Below are 17,814 nucleotides of genomic sequence, written 5' to 3' on the forward strand. Positions count from 1 at the left end.
TTAAGTTTATTTATTGATCTTGCTGGACATCCTCCCAGTAATGCATTACAATAATCTAGTCTTGAGGTCATGAATGCATGAATTAGTTTTTTGGCATCAGCAACAGAGAACATGTGTCCAGTGGCGTATCCAGGACATTTTTACTGGGGTGGCCAAGATGGGGCACAGACCTAGTGTGGGGTGGCGATACCGGGAGAACATTTATGAATGGCACATGATCAAAATGTGTAAATATCACATTGCTTTGCTTCAACATCTACACATGTAGAATAAATGAATTCTTAAACTCATGTTAGCATTCACTGAATTGTTTGTATTCAATATCAGACTGTTGTTTTGACATTTGACAGTTTTCTATTCCTGTTCTATTTCAACCTATTACAGTTTCTGGGAATCTCTGGTTATTTTAACATAACATCCATTTTTAAATCATTAATTGTTTAGGAAAAGTCAGTTACACATTTTTAAGAGCTATTCTCATTGTAGAGAATAACATCAGGTATAGTGTATAATCATAAAAAGATACAAGTACAGGTGATAACTGATTGAGGCGCAGTTCAATCAATCATTCAATCAATTATTCATTCATTTATTAGCTATAACTGCACTGTCCAGCAGAAATATTGTTAAATTGGGTACAAATCAGTGTGTGAAATTGGCTACGAGGGCTTATAGGTGTCTGTCTGGAAACCCCAAAATTGCAGATTGAGCTCTGAATACAGTAAAAAAACAAAACTCTACTCAGGTTTATTTTCCACATGTTCTGATAGCTTCAATTACTTTGAATATTACCAAATAAAATAGTTAGTCAAATCATTTGCGGCATTTAAGTGCAATTTGCCCTGCCTCTGCATATTTAAAATGTCAAATAAGGTATAAAAACTTTGAAGATTTTATTGGTCTGACTGACCAATAATACACATAAAGAGCTCATAAATAACTCATGTAAAGATTTAAAGTACAGTCACAGCACAAACCCTTCCATTTCACACACAGGTTAGCCATATACAGGTGCATCTCAATAAATTAGAATGTCGTGGAAAAGTTCATTTATTTCAGTAATTCAACTCAAATTGTGAAACTCGTGTATTAAATAAATTCAGTGCACACAGACTGAAGTAGTTTAAGTCTTTGGTTCTTTTAATTGTGATGATTTTGGCTCACATTTAACAAAAACCCACCAATTCACTATCTCAAAAAATTAGAATATGGTGACATGCCAATCAGCTAATCAACTCAAAACACCTGCAAAGGTTTCCTGAGCCTTCAAAATGGTCTCTCAGTTTGGTTCACTAGGCTACACAATCATGGGGAAGACTGCTGATCTGACAGTTGTCCAGAAGACAATAATTGACACCCTTCACAAGGAGGGTAAGCCACAAACATTCATTGCCAAAGAAGCTGGCTGTTCACAGAGTGCTGTATCCAAGCATGTTAACAGAAAGTTGAGTGGAAGGAAAAAGTGTGGAAGAAAAAGATGCACAACCAACCGAGAGAACCGCAGCCTTATGAGTATTGTCAAGCAAAATCGATTCAAGAATTTGGGTGAACTTCACAAGGAATGGACTGAGGCTGGGGTCAAGGCATCAAGAGCCACCACACACAGACGTGTCAAGGAATTTGGCTACAGTTGTCATATTCCTCTTGTTAAGCCACTCCTGAACCACAGACAACGTCAGAGGCGTCTTACCTGGGCTAAGGAGAAGAAGAACTGGACTGTTGCCCAGTGGTCCAAAGTCCTCTTTTCAGATGAGAGCAAGTTTTGTATTTCATTTGGAAACCAAGGTCCTAGAGTCTGGAGGAAGGGTGGAGAAGCTCATAGCCCAAGTTGCTTGAAGTCCAGTGTTAAGTTTCCACAGTCTGTGATGATTTGGGGTGCAATGTCATCTGCTGGTGTTGGTCCATTGTGTTTTTTGAAAACCAAAGTCACTGCACCCGTTTACCAAGAAATTTTGGAGCACTTCATGCTTCCTTCTGCTGACCAGCTTTTTAAAGATGCTGATTTCATTTTACAGCAGGATTTGGCACCTGCCCACACTGCCAAAAGCACCAAAAGTTGGTTAAATGACCATGGTGTTGGTGTGCTTGACTGGCCAGCAAACTCACCAGACCTGAACCCCATAGAGAATCTATGGGGTATTGTCAAGAGGAAAATGAGAAACAAGAGACCAAAAAATGCAGATGAGCTGAAGGCCACTGTCAAAGAAACCTGGGCTTCCATACCACCTCGGCAGTGCCACAAACTGATCACCTCCATGCCATGCCAAATTGAGGCAGTAATTAAAGCAAAAGGAGCCCCTACCAAGTATTGAGTACATATACATATACAGTAAATTAACATACTTTCCAGAAGGCCAACAATTCACTAAAAATGTTTTTTTTATTGGTCTTATGATGTATTCTAATTTTTTGAGATAGTGAATTGGTGGGTTTTTGTTAAATGTGAGCCAAAATCATCACAATTAAAAGAACCAAAGACTTAAACTACTTCAGTCTGTGTGCATTGAATTTATTTAATACACGAGTTTCACAATTTGAGTTGAATTACTGAAATAAATGAACTTTTCCACGACATTCTAATTTATTGAGATGCACCTGTATATATAATTTAGCTATTGAACATATACATCTGTAAAACGCTTTACACTCCTCCGTCATTAAATCAGAAAACATGGCATTTCATATTTCATGTCAATATAAAGATAACATGCTGAATGTGGTGTAGGGTCTAGCTTACTCTTTAACCTAGCTACTATAACAATGAAAAAATGTTTTCACATTCACATGGAAATTCTGGATAAATTAAACGTTAGATTAGATGAACATACCTCTCAAATAACAGCTTTCTTTTTGACCACAAATCGACGTCGTCAACTCATTGGAAGTTGGACGTAGACGCTAGCTCGTGTCAGCTTCGTGCTTCTGACTGGCCATTATACTCCAGACCTGGCGCCCGCTGCCCGCGACCCGCGGCACCTGCCTGACCACCCGCGGCCTGCCCCAACCCCCACTGATCAAAGATCAGCTCACACAGCTTCAGTCCCACCACTACTATAATGGTCAGAAATATAAAACTGACCCTGGGTCAGTGTGGCTCTAAATCAACAAATGACCTGAGATGTCATCTTTGATTGACAGGTGTTTCTATTGGTTCTTCGTTCTTGTGTTGATGAACATGATGAACTACCAATCAGTTCTGGGGTGGCCACAGGGTGGCCAATGAGATTTCAGGGGTGGCCCAGGCCACCACAGGCCACCCCCTAAAATCGCCACTGCATGTGTCATAACTTAGCAATATTTCTTAGGTGGAAGAATGCTGTTCAACAAACATTGGAAATTAGATTTTCAAATGACAGATTGGTATCAAATATAACACCTAAGGTCTTCGCTGTTGAAGACGATATAACAGTACATTCATCAAGAGTCAAATTATATTTTAGTGGCTTATTTTTAAAGGTTTTTGGTCCAGTAATTAGTACCTCTGTTCTCTCGGAATTGAGTAGAAGGACATTTCTGGCCATCCAATGTTTGATTTCACTGATACACTCTACTTTGAAAAAATGTGAAATTTAGTCGGGGTTCGAAAAAATATAAAGTTGGGTATCGTCGGCATAACAGTGGAAACTTATTCCATGATTCCTGATAATATCTCCCAGGGGAAACATATATAAGGAGAAAAGCAGAGGCCCTAAACTGGTACCTGTGGCACTCCATACTTAACTTTTGTTTGATTTGATAATTCCTCGTTTATACAGACAAAATGGTAGCAATCTGTTAAATAGGACTTAAACCATGCTAATGCAAGTCCACAAATGCCAACATAATTCTCTAGCTTATTCAAGAGAATATCGTGATCTATTGTGTTGAAGGCAGCACTAAGATCTAAAAGCACTAGAAGTGAAATGCAGCCACGATCAGATGATAAGAGTAAGTCATTTGTAACTCTGATAAGTGAAGCCTCTGAACTGTGGTGTGGCCTAAATCCCGACTGAAATTGTTCATATATACTATTTCTCTGTAGAAATGAACATAATTGGGAGGACACAACCTTTTCTAGTATTTTCAACATAATTGGTCAATAATTAGCCAGTTCTCCAGAATCAAGTTGTGGCTTCTTAATAAGCGGTTTGATAACTGCCATTTTAATGTTTCTTGGGACATGTCCTAAGGATAGCGAGGAGTTAATAATACTAAGAAGAGGTTCTGAGATTACAGGGAATGCCTCTTTTAAGAGCTTAATTTGTTTTGGATCTAACATACATGTTGTGGCTTTTGATGTTTCGATAAGTTTTGTTAGATCTTCATGACCTATGATAGCAAAGGATTGAAGTTTCACGTGTGGAAAATTATGAGACACTGTTTTCTGATGTACTGTGACTGATGACTGCATAATTCCAATTTTATTTCTGATTATTTCAATTTTATCAGTAAAGAAATTCATGAAGTCGTTACTATTTTGCTGTGACGGAATATCTGGTTCAGTTGAGGCTTTATTCCTAACCAATTTAGCCACAGTACTAAATAAACACCTAGGATTGTTGTGGTTATTTTCTATGAGTTTGTTAAAATATGCTGACCTGGCAGTTTTTAGTGCCTGTGTGTAGCTACTGACACTATCCTTCCATGCACTGCAAAATACTTCTAATTTTGTATTCTTCCACTTGTACTTCATTTTGAGAGCGTGAGTGTGATCACTGTACCATGGTGCAGGGCTTTTTTCTTTAATTTTCTTTAATCGGGGGGGGGGGTGTAGATTGAGTAACATTAGCTGATCGCAGCATACAAGAGACAAGGAAATGATCTGAGATGTCATCGCTCTGCGGTAGAATTTCTATAGTATCAACATCAAATCCATATGACAGAATTAAATCTAACGTATGATTATGGCAATGAGTTGGTCCTGTCACATTTTGTCTAACTCCAAGTGAGTTGAGAATATCGATAAATGCTAATCCTAATGTGTCATTTTCATTATCTATGTGAATGTTGAAGTCGCCAACAATTAAAGCTGTATCTACAGTAACTAACAGATCTGATAGAAAATGTGCAAATTCACCAAGGAAATCAGAATAAGGCCTGGGTGATCTATATACTGTACCTTGGGGAGTAGATTCATTTAAACTAATATATTCATCTGGTTTAAACCAGGTTTTAGTCAAACAGAGCACATCCAAACAATAATTTGTAATAATTTAATTTACAATTAGTGCTTTGGTTGAAAGAGATCTAATGTTTAGTAGCCCTATATGATGTTTATCTTTTTTTTTTTTTTTTTCAAGTTTGACCTTAAGTTTTCTAAATTATTTAGTGAGGGGTTTGTGTTTGGTAGTTCGGGGAACAGACGCAGTCTCTATATGATATCTAGGTGATACAGTCTCTATGTGTTGTAGTTTATGTGACCTGTGTGATGTCTCAAGGCAGCTAGCAGATGTTCAGATTAGCCAGTTTGTCTGCTTCCTGACCTGGGCCCCAGTTAGTCAAATACTATCATTATTAAGACTATGAGCCAAATTACTAAAGAGGAGAGCGGCACCTTCCCTGGAGGGATGGAGTCTGTCTCTCTTTAGCAGGTCAGGTCTACCCCAAAAACTCTTCCAGTTGTCTATAAATCCTATGCTATTCTCCGGACACCACTCAGACATCCATCCATTCATTGACACTATAAACCTCATCGTCACGACGAGCAGGGAGGGGGGCCAGAGCATATTACATTGTCTGACATCGTTTTTGCAAGTTCACACACCTCTTTAACATTATCTCTTGTGATCTCTGACTGGCGAAGCTGGACATCGTTAGTGCCAACATGAATAACAATTTTAGAAAATCTGCGTTTAGCATTAGCCAGCACTTTTAAATTTGATCTGATGTCAGATGCTCTGGCACCCAGAATGCATTTAACGATGGTGGCTGGAGTCTCTATTACCACATTCCTTACAATAGAATCATCTATGACCAAGGCTCTTTCAACATGATTCTCAGTGGGTGCATCACTGAGTGGGGAGAATTGATTGGAAACCCTAACAGGAACGGGATAGTGGTGTCACTTTGCTGAGAGAGTATGCTGCTGAGACGCCACCCTAACTGCGGGGGCTCTAGAGCCTGAACCAAAGTGTGTGTGTTGCTCTCTGTACTACCCACATCCGAAACAGTATCTACCGGCTACTCTTTCTCACTGACCTCCACTAGCATTCGGATGCGGGTCTCTAACTCATTAACCATCTCCGTCAGCCTGACAAATTCCTTATATTTATCACATGTGAATCCCTCACTGCTGATGGAAGAAGCTGTAGTAAACATGTGGCATGTAATGCAGGAAGCAATAATATGAGAGGATGTCATGACTTTCTGCAATTGTTTGTTGTTGTTGGTTGTTCCTGAGTGGCGAGGGTTTGAGATTGTTGTGAATCCCTCACGCAATTGTTTGTTGTTATGGTTGTTCTTGATAAGTGGTGCTTTGAGATCGATGCAATAATCTGTGTAACACAGAGGAGAAAATGGGTGCGCATGGTAAAATGCATGCGCGCTGTAAAATGCATGCAGTTTAATTGCGATAAAAATAGAAAGCGGATGCACGTTGAAAAATCAGTTGAATCGCGATAAGAGAATAATGCGGGGGAAAACCTGATGTGTGCTGAAAAATGGCAGATATTAAAGATTAAAAGCTGAAAACAGATAGATAACGATGCTAAAAAAAACTAGCAGGCTACAAACACAGACTCGAGCTAGACGCCAGCAACAACAGGAAGTCAAGTGTTGTTAGATGTACATTTAATGTATTTTTCAATGTTGAAATGGATGGATTTAACCTGGTCTCATTAAGTCATAATAATATCCCTCTTAAAAATAAAGGTATGGTTAAGGGATAATTTTTACATAAAAATTGTACAAACGCATGTATTATTTGAGCTGTAAAATTTTTATTTTTACAGTCATTTTAGGGTCTGTTAACATTACATCATCATGGCAATGAAGTTGTAAAATTGGCTATAACTTTACAAAGGTTAGTAAGTGATTTGATCACACTAAAATCATGCTAACACACGTTGTTTATGTCTTGTGGCAAAACTTTTGAAACAGTAAGTATTTTAACGTGTACAGATTGGCCCCATTCACTTCCATTGTAAGTGCCTCACTGTCACCCAGATCTTTGCTTTTTTTTTAAAGAAAAGGAGGGGCAACTCAAAAGTAATTTTTGAGGTAATCAGTATTATGCCACCAGTGCTGTTGATTGTGTTTAACTTGTATTGAACCCGGAGTATTCCTTTTAGTTAGTAAAATAAAGAGTGTGACACGTGAAATGTATAGCCTATCAGGGTTTTCACAAATGTCACCTTTATTGCACTATGCATGAACAACAACATCTAGATTCAAAAATTGCACACACAAAAAATAATGCACTCGCATAGAAACATACATTCCAAGTCTTCTGAAGCGAAGACAGAATTTTCTTGTTGGGTGAACTATTCCTCCATAAACATTGGATGGATTTCTACCATAATTTATGTTCGTAGTGGTTTTTCTTAATGTTTGTGTACCTTTATGTTTAAGTTTAACTGTGTATGTACAGCTTTAACTGTATATAATCATTAATTTGTGTGCTCTACTCTTCTTTCTTAATATCCGTGTGTGTGATACTAGATATGCCTAAATGCTCTGAGGGCCAGTTCCATCTAGGATGGTAAAATATTATGAATGGACGTTATTAACATCTGTTAAGCAATGAAAAGTCGCTTTATTTAAAGGGAGTAATAACCAGTGGATCAAACAAATGGATGAGGGCAGAATGAATTGAAAGCACCTGTCTGGGCAAAGACCCCCATTTACAATAAAACAGTGCTCCTTAAGTGATCAGACTTATGATTTTTGCCTGGTGGGTGATAAAACTGGTGGGAAAAAACATCTCTTAGACTTACATTGATGGAGGGACTTGAGTCATATCCAGAGACTAAAAGATCATAAAGAACTAGAAACTCCTTATCAACCACACATAGCGCCTTAGCAGCTGCATAGCAACATACTAACAACCACTTTGAACACCTTAGCAACAACATAGCAATGTCATTTCAGTCACATTTATGTGTGTTGTTGCAGTAAAGTTTGCATGTGCAAACACCATTCACGGTTTTGAATTTTCTAAAATCTCGTTGTGGACTACTATCTCTAACACCTAGCCAAAATAACATGTACTGTGTCCTTGTTTTACACTCACAAACAAATTCTGTCTATCTCCTCCGAACAGGCATGGATTGTGTGGAGGAGGAGATGGATTTTAACTGGGAGGAGTATCTCGAGGAGACTGGAGCCACTGCTGCCCCACACACGTCATTCAGACATGTGAGAATACTCTTAACACACATAGACACATTGGCTGGGTTTCCATCCATGTACTTTATTTTAATTTTGAGATATTGCATAAAAAATGCTGGCTGGAAACACCAAGATGTGAATAAAGTTTCTAAAGGAGCATAAAAAACCGTACACTTGCTTGAGGTGGATCCATTTTTTATTTGGTAAGAAGACGTGCATAAACTACAATGGAAACACATTTCCTATTAATGGCTTTGAACCTCAACAAGACATGTGAATGTGTAATGGGAGCCAGCTGGTACAAGATAGCTATGCGGTATGTGTAAACCTCACTCCCCTGGCTTCAAGAGGCACACTAGTGACTGATTCTAGAGGCTGTAGAATTTAGCCTCCTTGTTAGCGCGTCCGCCTCTCTTGCCGGAATCCCGCTCAGAGCGGGTCGAGCAGGACTGGTTACAAATGCATAATTCGCTCAAAAAATATCAGCAATATAATCACATAGCATCTGAAATGTTGCTCTTGTTATTCTGAAATACCAAAGCCTGTCATCAAAATGATTGGCTACTATTACCTGCCAGAACTGTGTGATATGCTTTCGCTCCCAGACATAAGGCATGAACGCTAGCAAACATGAAGTTCATCAGGGTGTTTTGTCTGCATGTTCTAAATTGAAAGTAATTTATTACCTTTAATAAAAGATCCGGAGTGGCTTCAACTTCTGTTTTCAATACTATTTTGCACAAATATCCCCAGAAGTGACGATTTTGTTCTCTTAAACACATGGGGTGGAAGCATTGCTTTATTCGCAAATTGGTTTTGCAATATTCAGATTTTCACATAAATTACCCCACTTGTTTATTAGATATTACTGTGAGTTTTGTTTTTGTATTTTGAAGCAGCCCAATGGATTCTTTTTATGTCATCATTAACATCTGATTGGACGTTTCAGGTGGAGCTCAGCCTTCAGAGCAGTTTTCAGCCTGGAATGAAGCTCGAGGTAGCCAATAAGGGCAGTCTGGATACATATTGGGTCGCCACCATCATAACCACATGTGGTCAGTTGCTATTGTTACGCTACTGTGGCTATGGCGACGACCGCAAGGCTGATTTCTGGTGTGACATCATGACAGCCGAACTACATCCTGTCGGTTGGTGCTCTCAGAACAACAAAATGCTTCAACCACCTGAAGGTAAGGCACAAATGCATGCAAACTAATATACGTCTATTCAAACACAGATTAAAGTACATGTTAGAACAGTCCTTCCTATCCAAACAAATTCACGTTCGAACACACACACTCATTTCTTCTCACACAGTACGGCACCCCACCTTGTTTGTTCTGATAATCAACAGTACAAAGGGTTTAAATACTTTTCCCAACAGAGCAAACAATGCAAAGTTGTATGGAAAAACACTCATCCTCTTGTTTGAGTAATATCTCTATTGGTGTCCAACAACCATTCATGATCCCAATGAGTTATCATTTATTGTAGTGTCTGTAACAGCTGGAAAGTCTGACATGGGCTTTAGGTTTAAGTGAATTATCTTCTCTCAAGGGCTGGAACTTTGGAATGCTTGGATTGATTCTTGACAGCAGGTTATCAGTGTTAGCCACCAGAACACATCATTTGCCCATAAACTTTAACAATCACTATTTTCAATGTTTGTCCAGACACAAGAATTGTGAACAGTTGCAGTACCTTATATTGTAATTCATCTGTGTCTGGGGCTTGCCATGGTTGTCAAAGTCATCAATACAAGTGCCTGAAATGAGCTGGTATCGGCAATGATGCAAAAATGATGTCAAAGTACTGGCAGCTATTCATACATAACGACAGCTCTTATTAGATGCCGGTATGATGTCCTGCTCCCGTGAAGGGTTTGTTTTGGTTCATTATATTATGTAATAAATAGTCCATGAGAGGATAGGGGCCCAAATATATTTAGGGTCAGGTTTAGGGTATAGTAAGGACAGTAGGGTATGGATTGGAGAGGGTAGGATCGGGTAGAATTAGGGTTAGGTTATGGGATTGAGGTTCTGGGATTTAAATTTCAGATTGTGGAAATTAGGGCTTGAGTTTCAGGATTTAAATTTTAGATTTTAGGGTTAGGGATCTAGGATTTAAAATTTTGGATTAAGGTTTAGGGTTCCAGAATTTTAGGGTGAGGGTTCTGGGATTTAAACTTTGGAATTTAGGGTTTAAGTTCCAGCATTTAAATTTTGAATTTTAGGGTTAGGGATCTGGGATATACATTTTGGATTTTAGGGTTAGGGATCAAGGATTTAATGTTGGTTTTTCAGGTTAGTGATCCAGGATTTAAATTTTGGAAATTTGCTGTTAGGGTTCTGGGATTTAAACTTAAAATTTTGGGGTTAAGGATATGGGATTTAAAATTTCAGATTTTCGGGTTAGGGATCCAGTATTTAAATTTTGGATTTTGGGGTTAGGGATTCAGGATTTAAATTTTGGATTTTGCAGGTAGGGTTCTGGCATTGGAATTTTGGATTTTAGGGTTAGGGTTCCGGGATTTAAATTTTGGAATTAGGGTTGGGGTTCAGGGGGTGTATTACAGAAAGTTAAGTTTTTGCTTTTTTTTTTTTTTTCAAGTTAAGATTTGCTTTTGTAATATGAATTTGTGAACACTCCTAACTTAACTGATCAGGGCCTCGTTTCCAAAAACGATTTATCTTTATTTGATTTTATGAATGTTCGTTATTTTTTACATGTGTTTCCCAAAACTGCACTTAACATGAATGTGAGAGGATGCACATATGATTCCCAAGGTTGAGATATGGAAACAAATAGAATAATATTAGCGTAGATGCAGAGTTATAGATCATGATCAATGTTTCTGGTTTCTGGTTTCTGGTTCCAGTAGGCCTAACTAAAGCAGCCTAATTGTGAGTTGAAGGATAAATTAGGGGTATGCCTGGCTAAATAGATGAGTCTTTAGTCTAGACTTAAACTGAGTGAGTGTGTCTGCATCTCGAACAGTGTTAGGGAGACTATTCCATAGTTTAGGAGCCAAATATGAAAAGGATCTTCCTCCTTTTGTGGATTTTGATATTCTAGGAACTATTAACAGGCCAGTAATTTGTGATCGTAATGAACATGATGGAATATAGCATGTCAGAAGGTCACTTAAGTACTGCGTAAATTTAAAAACATTTGTTATTTAGCTCGCTGGATATATTTTAAAATATTTTCTTAAATGTACAACCTAATTCACCACATAATTGCATTTTGTTTTGCAATCGTTTTATGCAGAACAATATATTTATTTTACACAATCACTGCTTCCTTCATCATCTTTGCATTTTAATATTCTGTTTTCAAAATTTGCTCTGTGGGTCGAGATTAAAGCTTCCAGTATCAGTGAAGAAAGCGGAGACCCTGTGCATTGTCCTGCCAATGACAAGCATTAATTGAATATCACAAAGTTCCCCTTTATTGCGGAGCACAAAATAAAGAGACGCGTGGAAGCTACGCTTTAGGGACATTCACGAGGAGCCAATATACCGTACAGATGTTTTTCATGCATGGCAGCAAGTTATGGACTTTTTTCTTTCTCTCTCCGATTGTAATTCTTATAGTTCTCTGCAACAATCATGCTAGCACTTTGTTGTTACCAACTAGTCCACAAATAACTTTATTTGTTTACCTATTAATTTATCTGTTCATCCGATATTAACTAAGCATTTTCTGCATTTATTATTGTTATTATTATCATTGTTAGTAAATAATAATAAAATAAAATGTATGTATACTGATATTAAATGAGCATAAATTGTAGCTATAGGTATTAAAATTGTATCAGGTGTAATTGTGCGATTGTCCTGCAGGTGTCTGCATAAGCCTGTGTCCTTACAATGTTCTTAACGCTGTACGAGTACTCTAGAGCACTCGTTAATCTACGAGCATTTTCAAGTACTACTTAAGTTATGATGCCTTTGGGAAACGAGCTGCAAAACTAAGATGAATCGTAAGATGGACTGTACGATCTACTTAGGCTTACGATGCTTTTGGGAAACGAGGCCCAGATTTTAACTTAAGACTTAAGATAGGAATTTTTGTATAATACGCACCCTGGGATTTAAACTTTGGATTTTGGTATTTGCAATTTGGGATTTAAATTTCGTATTTAAGGGTTAGGGTTCTTGGATTTAAATTTCGGATTGTAGGGTTAGGGTTCCAGGATTTAAATTTCGGATCTTGGAATTTAGGGTTAGGATAGGGTAATCTAGAGTTAGAAGCTAGAGTGTTATCATTATAGTAGGGTTGGGTGGGGTTAGTCAAACAGTCTTCAAATGGAAACCTAAGAACAAGGGTTCAGGTAGAAGTTTAATCAAGTGCTCATTGACTAAGTTATCCATTTTTAGAAGACGTTACACCACTCTAAAGAGCTGTGAAGAATTAGTGTAGAATAGAAGATTACATGTTGTGTTCTTGGAAAAGATCTCTGCTTTGGTCATAATAAGAAGTACTGGATGCATATACAGTAGGTTTATTGAAACAAACATCTACAAATTGGGGCAAAATTTTACAACTTGATATAAAAATCTGTACCATTAATAGTAGTAATATTTCAACAGATGGCTTATTTTTAACTTAAATTTAACTAATTACAAGATATCCTAGTCCTTATGTGTCATGTATAATTACTTAAATGAAGATCTGCAATACACATGCACAAAGTCTACATAGCTGTGATGTAAGGCCATGGGCCATAGTCTTTGACCATATCACATAATTAATTGTGGTACTGTGGTACAGAAGAATTTTGCTGGTGGCTTACACCAGAGCCTCCTGCAGTTTTGAGATCTGATCCCTTAATGGTGTTCAACCTTTCGGTTACTTAAGTATGTGCAATGCTCTCAGTAGTGTATTATATCTTATGGAGAAGATGACATATCAAAGAAAGAAAGCATAAAAGAAGCTCTTGTCCATCTCCCAAAATTTGTAAATATAGTTGTGCTTGGTGTCAAGGATAAAAGACGCTGAGGATCTTGCCTGACAAGCAAAGAGCAGTTTATTCAGTCAGGCCCATTTTGAGGATTTTTTTTGAAGGCCTTCTGAAGATCCTTTTTTTCATTTAGTCTTTATGTGACAAAGTGAAGGACCATTTAGTCCTTTGGAAAATGTGTTTCACATGATCAAAGGCAATAAATTACAAGGCATATTACTTATTTACTGCTGGCTATATTGTTATGAGTTTTAAAGGGCTGCATACAATAAAACCTCTAGCATCCTAAATGAAAGCTCCTTAACATGCACCTTTCAAAATCTGGAATATTTAGGTATACAATGAAATTTGAGTTTTTAAAGCTGATGTAATTTCTGCGCCATTAGTACCACCAAATGAAATAGCAAAAATAAACATTGTGTCCAAAACAGCTTTCTGAAAATGGCCCGTTTGATGTTGATCAAACAAACAGATTGCCCCGCCCCCAACTCAATCCAATGGTCGAGTCAATGTTATTGTCTCTCTTGAGATGGGCACTCAGAAAACCCCCCAGCAATTTTCATAGCACCACAGAGACACAGTGTTTTACAGTTTTCAAGAAAATTAACCAATGAATGGCTTACTAATAGTTGTCTTTGCATATAAAGTTGGGATAGGAGAAAGTATTTTAACACCAAAAAAGTTACATACTTCATCTTAAGGCTTTAAAGGGGTCTATAGCAGTGTCGGAAATTCCCTTGGAAATTCAAGGGATATGGATATAATATGCCTAATATAGAAATATATCAGATGTTACAAATAAAACAAAGAGGAATTTATAACAGGGGCATTGTTTTGGCCCCCGCATTTTGAATCTCTTCAAAAATGTTGATTTTTTTTATTTATTTTTTTTTCTTATTCTATGGCATTTTCTCACCAAGCCCTCATTAAATACTGACCCTGGTCTGCATACTGGTTAAAAAATAAACAGAATGTTGAGACGTACAGATGTACAAAGGTGTACATGCGATCAAACCACACTTTATGTAAATTGTTAAACCTGTCCTATAGAAATCTGACCATATCTGTTTTTCTCATATCAGAAAAATGAGTTTGGCAGGAAAGTTTCTGGAGCATAGAGATGCAATCCGATTTACAAAGTGCTTTGTTGACAAACGCATGCTCGACTGGTCTAACAGCAATAGCATGCAATGCTGATCCCATTTCTGCGAGAATAAGGGTATGTTTACACGACAACGATGTACTAAAAATGGAAAAGTTTTCTCTTTGCGTTTTTGAAAAGTTTTGCGTACAGACGACAACGTTGTCAAAAGGATCCCCGTTCACACGGATCTGCGAAAATGACTAAAACACTGTATTATGCATGCCAGGCCAGTAGTTGGCGATGTCACTTTGTAAAGAAACACTATGCGCCTGCGCACATAAGCATTCTTCCACAGAGCGGTGAATACAAACAATGAAGATGGCGAAAGCATCGAGCAATTTTGTCTGGACAGACGATGAGGTTGCTTTATTACTACAATTACTTTGCTGCAGAAGCATCAATAAACTCAAAATCTTGAGCAGCACAAACACAGTCCTGTAGTCCGCCAATGTAATTTTGAATGTCTCGCGCGCATGCCTATAGACTGAACTCTCAAGATTATTCAATAAACTCTGCTCATTTTTACCATCACTTCATCTCCTTTCTTCTTCTGTATTCCCCCTGCTGACTCTTGGGCTGGTAGGAGAGTAAGTTAACATAAGCTGTTGATGTTGACTGGTTTTGGATATCAGACAGAACTCTATATGGATATCTTCTGACGGAGAGAGAGGTCTTGTTTACACTCGATCTAACATGCATTGCCTCATGTTTTCATATTTTTGCATATCATTGAATACTGTACATGGCATCACATCTCTGTCTATAGGCTATATACATAAGCGGTGGGTGAATGAATTGCAGGGTAAAGGTACATCAAATAAAATGAAGTAAATAAATAAATAACATTTAAAATACAAATAAATTTTTCCCATCTGAATCCATACATTAATTTCAAGATTTTCAAATTGCAGGTTCTGCCTACTGTACAATGTTCACACTCCATACAAAACACTCCAAATGAATAAACTGTTGATTGTTGTTATTTGCACAGACACCAGTATTGATACTGATAATTATACATCTCAAATTGATGCCTATCAATCCGTCATTCTTTATATAACACGTAATACGCGTGCGTATGACGTCATCATTTTCACAAATTCACATTTTTGTATGTTTACACGGAGATGATAAGGCATCGTTTTCAAAAACGTACACTTTGAAACCCGTTTTCAAAAGTTTGCGTTATCAGGCCCCAAAACGCCGTTGTCTTGTAAACGAACAGCCAAAACGCATAAAAAGTTTTCCGTTTTTAGTTGAAAACATTGTCGTGTGAACGGCCCCTAAAGAACACTCTTTCTGTCAGCCCATTTGATTCATATGTGACTAATTGGCGTACAAACAACCGCTGAATTTTAATAATTCAAAATATGCGTGAAGTTGATTAGTCACAGTGTTAACGCCAAAGGTGTGTGTCAGAAGCACATTCATATATCTCTCTTCCAACTTCGTACATTTTTCAAATCTATCTCAAATAGTCATATATTCCATTATGTTTTGGCACAGTATATGAGTAATACTACAGAGTTCTGTGCTGTTCTGCATATACTAAAACATCTGAACATTTAAAGTTTATTATAACATTAATTAAAACATTATGAAATAACACAAACTATCAATGAACAATAGAATAATTACACATTTACATTAACCAAGATTAAATGCTGTAGAAATGATTGTTCATTGTTAGTTCGTGACACATAATACATTAACTAATGTTAATGTATAGATCCTGATTATAAAGTGTTATCACATTTATTTTTATTTTTATAATAAACCAAGCCAAATCCCTCAAAATTTCCTTTCATAAATATTTGTAATCAGCCGCCACAAATCAATATTTTTAAATCGACTGGCTTGCATTCGATTAATGACCTTGATTGTTTAAACCAGTTGTATATTTAAGGATTTACATACAAGGAGTCTTGCTGGAGTTACGAAGGGTTTACAAACTTTCAACACCAAATACACAAACTTATGCAAATGATACAATTGGTATGTGATTGTATAGTGTTTGATTTGTGATTTGAACTTCAATTAGATTTTTATATCTTGTTTATATAGATATGATCTCCATCCTTCTGTTATGGATGCATTAATAGTGATAACATTGGGTTGTACTTAAGCTGCTGTCAGGCAATCTATCATTTTGTGTGTGTGTGTGTGTGTGTGTTTGTGTGTATGTGTTTTTAGAGGAAATAGATACAATCTGTCTTTGCATTTCTGAGATGAGGGTTAGTTTGAGAACATGTAAAACAGACCAATTCAGATCTCTAGCCTGGCAAAACCACACAAAGACACTTCCTTCGCAACTAGTTGATGGCAAACTAAGTACATTTATAAAAGTAAAAAAAAAGAAAAGCATTAGCATTAAAACAACTACACAGAATTATTTGCTGTTCAGTAGTAGAAACAGGTGGTATTAGGGGGAGAGGCATTCTCATTCTATTCAAATTTGTATACATCCCTGAGCACAAGACGATGTCATCAAAATGTTGGTACATTTTCCTGAAGCTAAAAAAATGTACTTTTACTTTTAGGAGTACACTTGCATAGAGATGTCCTCAAAGCTAATAGATATCATCAGAAATCCACAAAACTTCAGTTTGATTTCATGGGGTTTGTAAAGTGATTAAAGGGATAGTTCACCCAAAAATGAAAATTCTCTCATCATTTACTCACCCTCATGCCATCCCAGTTGTGTATGACTTTCTTTCTTCTGCAGAACACAAATGAAGATTTTTAGAAGAATATTTCAGCTCTGTAGGTCCAAATAATGTAAATGAATGGTGAACAAAACTTTGAAGCTCCAAAAAGCACATAAAGGCAGCATAAAGGTAATCCAGACTCCAGTGGTTTAATCAGTGTCTTCAGAAACGATCTAATTGGTTTTGGGTGAGAACAAACCAAAATATAACTCATTTTCCACTGTACATGTTGCCATTGCAGTCTCTGGGCACGATCATGATTTCAAGCTTGATTACGTGTCCTAGTGCTTGACCCATGCACATAGTGCTAGATGGTGCTGAGAAGCGTAATCAAGCTTGAAATCACGATCACCAAGGAGACTGCTGTCAACATTTGTAGTGAAAAAGGAATTATATTTTTGTCTGGTCTCTACCAAAACGAATTAGACCATTTCTGAAGAAATGGATTTAAACACTGGAGTTGTATGGATTACTTTTCTGCTGCCTTTATGTGCTTTTTGGAGCTTCAAAGTTTTGTTCACAATTCACTTGCATCCGATGGACCTACAGAGCTGAGATGTTCTTCTTAAAATCTTTGTTTGTGTTTTCCTGAAGAAAGTAAGTCACACATCTGGGCTGGCATGAGGGTGAGTAAGTGATGAGAGACTTCTTATTTTGGGAGAACTATTGCTTTAAGAGGAGGATATGAC

At 37.3% G+C, this 17,814-nt stretch overlaps 1 protein-coding gene across 3 annotated transcripts in view; it reads left to right on the plus strand.

Annotated features, from left to right (window-relative positions):
• Positions 1-17,814, plus strand: part of LOC127436716 (scm-like with four MBT domains protein 2) — a 70,046-nt gene that overhangs the window by 8,451 nt on the left and 43,781 nt on the right. For 2 of the 3 annotated variants that reach the window (XM_051691026.1, XM_051691027.1), the window contains exons 2-3: positions 8,240-8,334; positions 9,257-9,497. In XM_051691026.1, coding sequence (XP_051546986.1) covers positions 8,242-8,334; positions 9,257-9,497 — 334 coding nt within the window. In that variant the 5' untranslated portion in view covers positions 8,240-8,241. The remainder of the gene's footprint in view (positions 1-8,239; positions 8,335-9,256; positions 9,498-17,814) is intronic. The other variant, XM_051691028.1, reaches the window with a different exon arrangement.

This window comes from Myxocyprinus asiaticus, chromosome 47 (genome assembly GCF_019703515.2).
Source record: "Myxocyprinus asiaticus isolate MX2 ecotype Aquarium Trade chromosome 47, UBuf_Myxa_2, whole genome shotgun sequence".
In the NCBI taxonomy this organism is placed as follows: Eukaryota; Metazoa; Chordata; class Actinopteri; order Cypriniformes; family Catostomidae; genus Myxocyprinus; species Myxocyprinus asiaticus.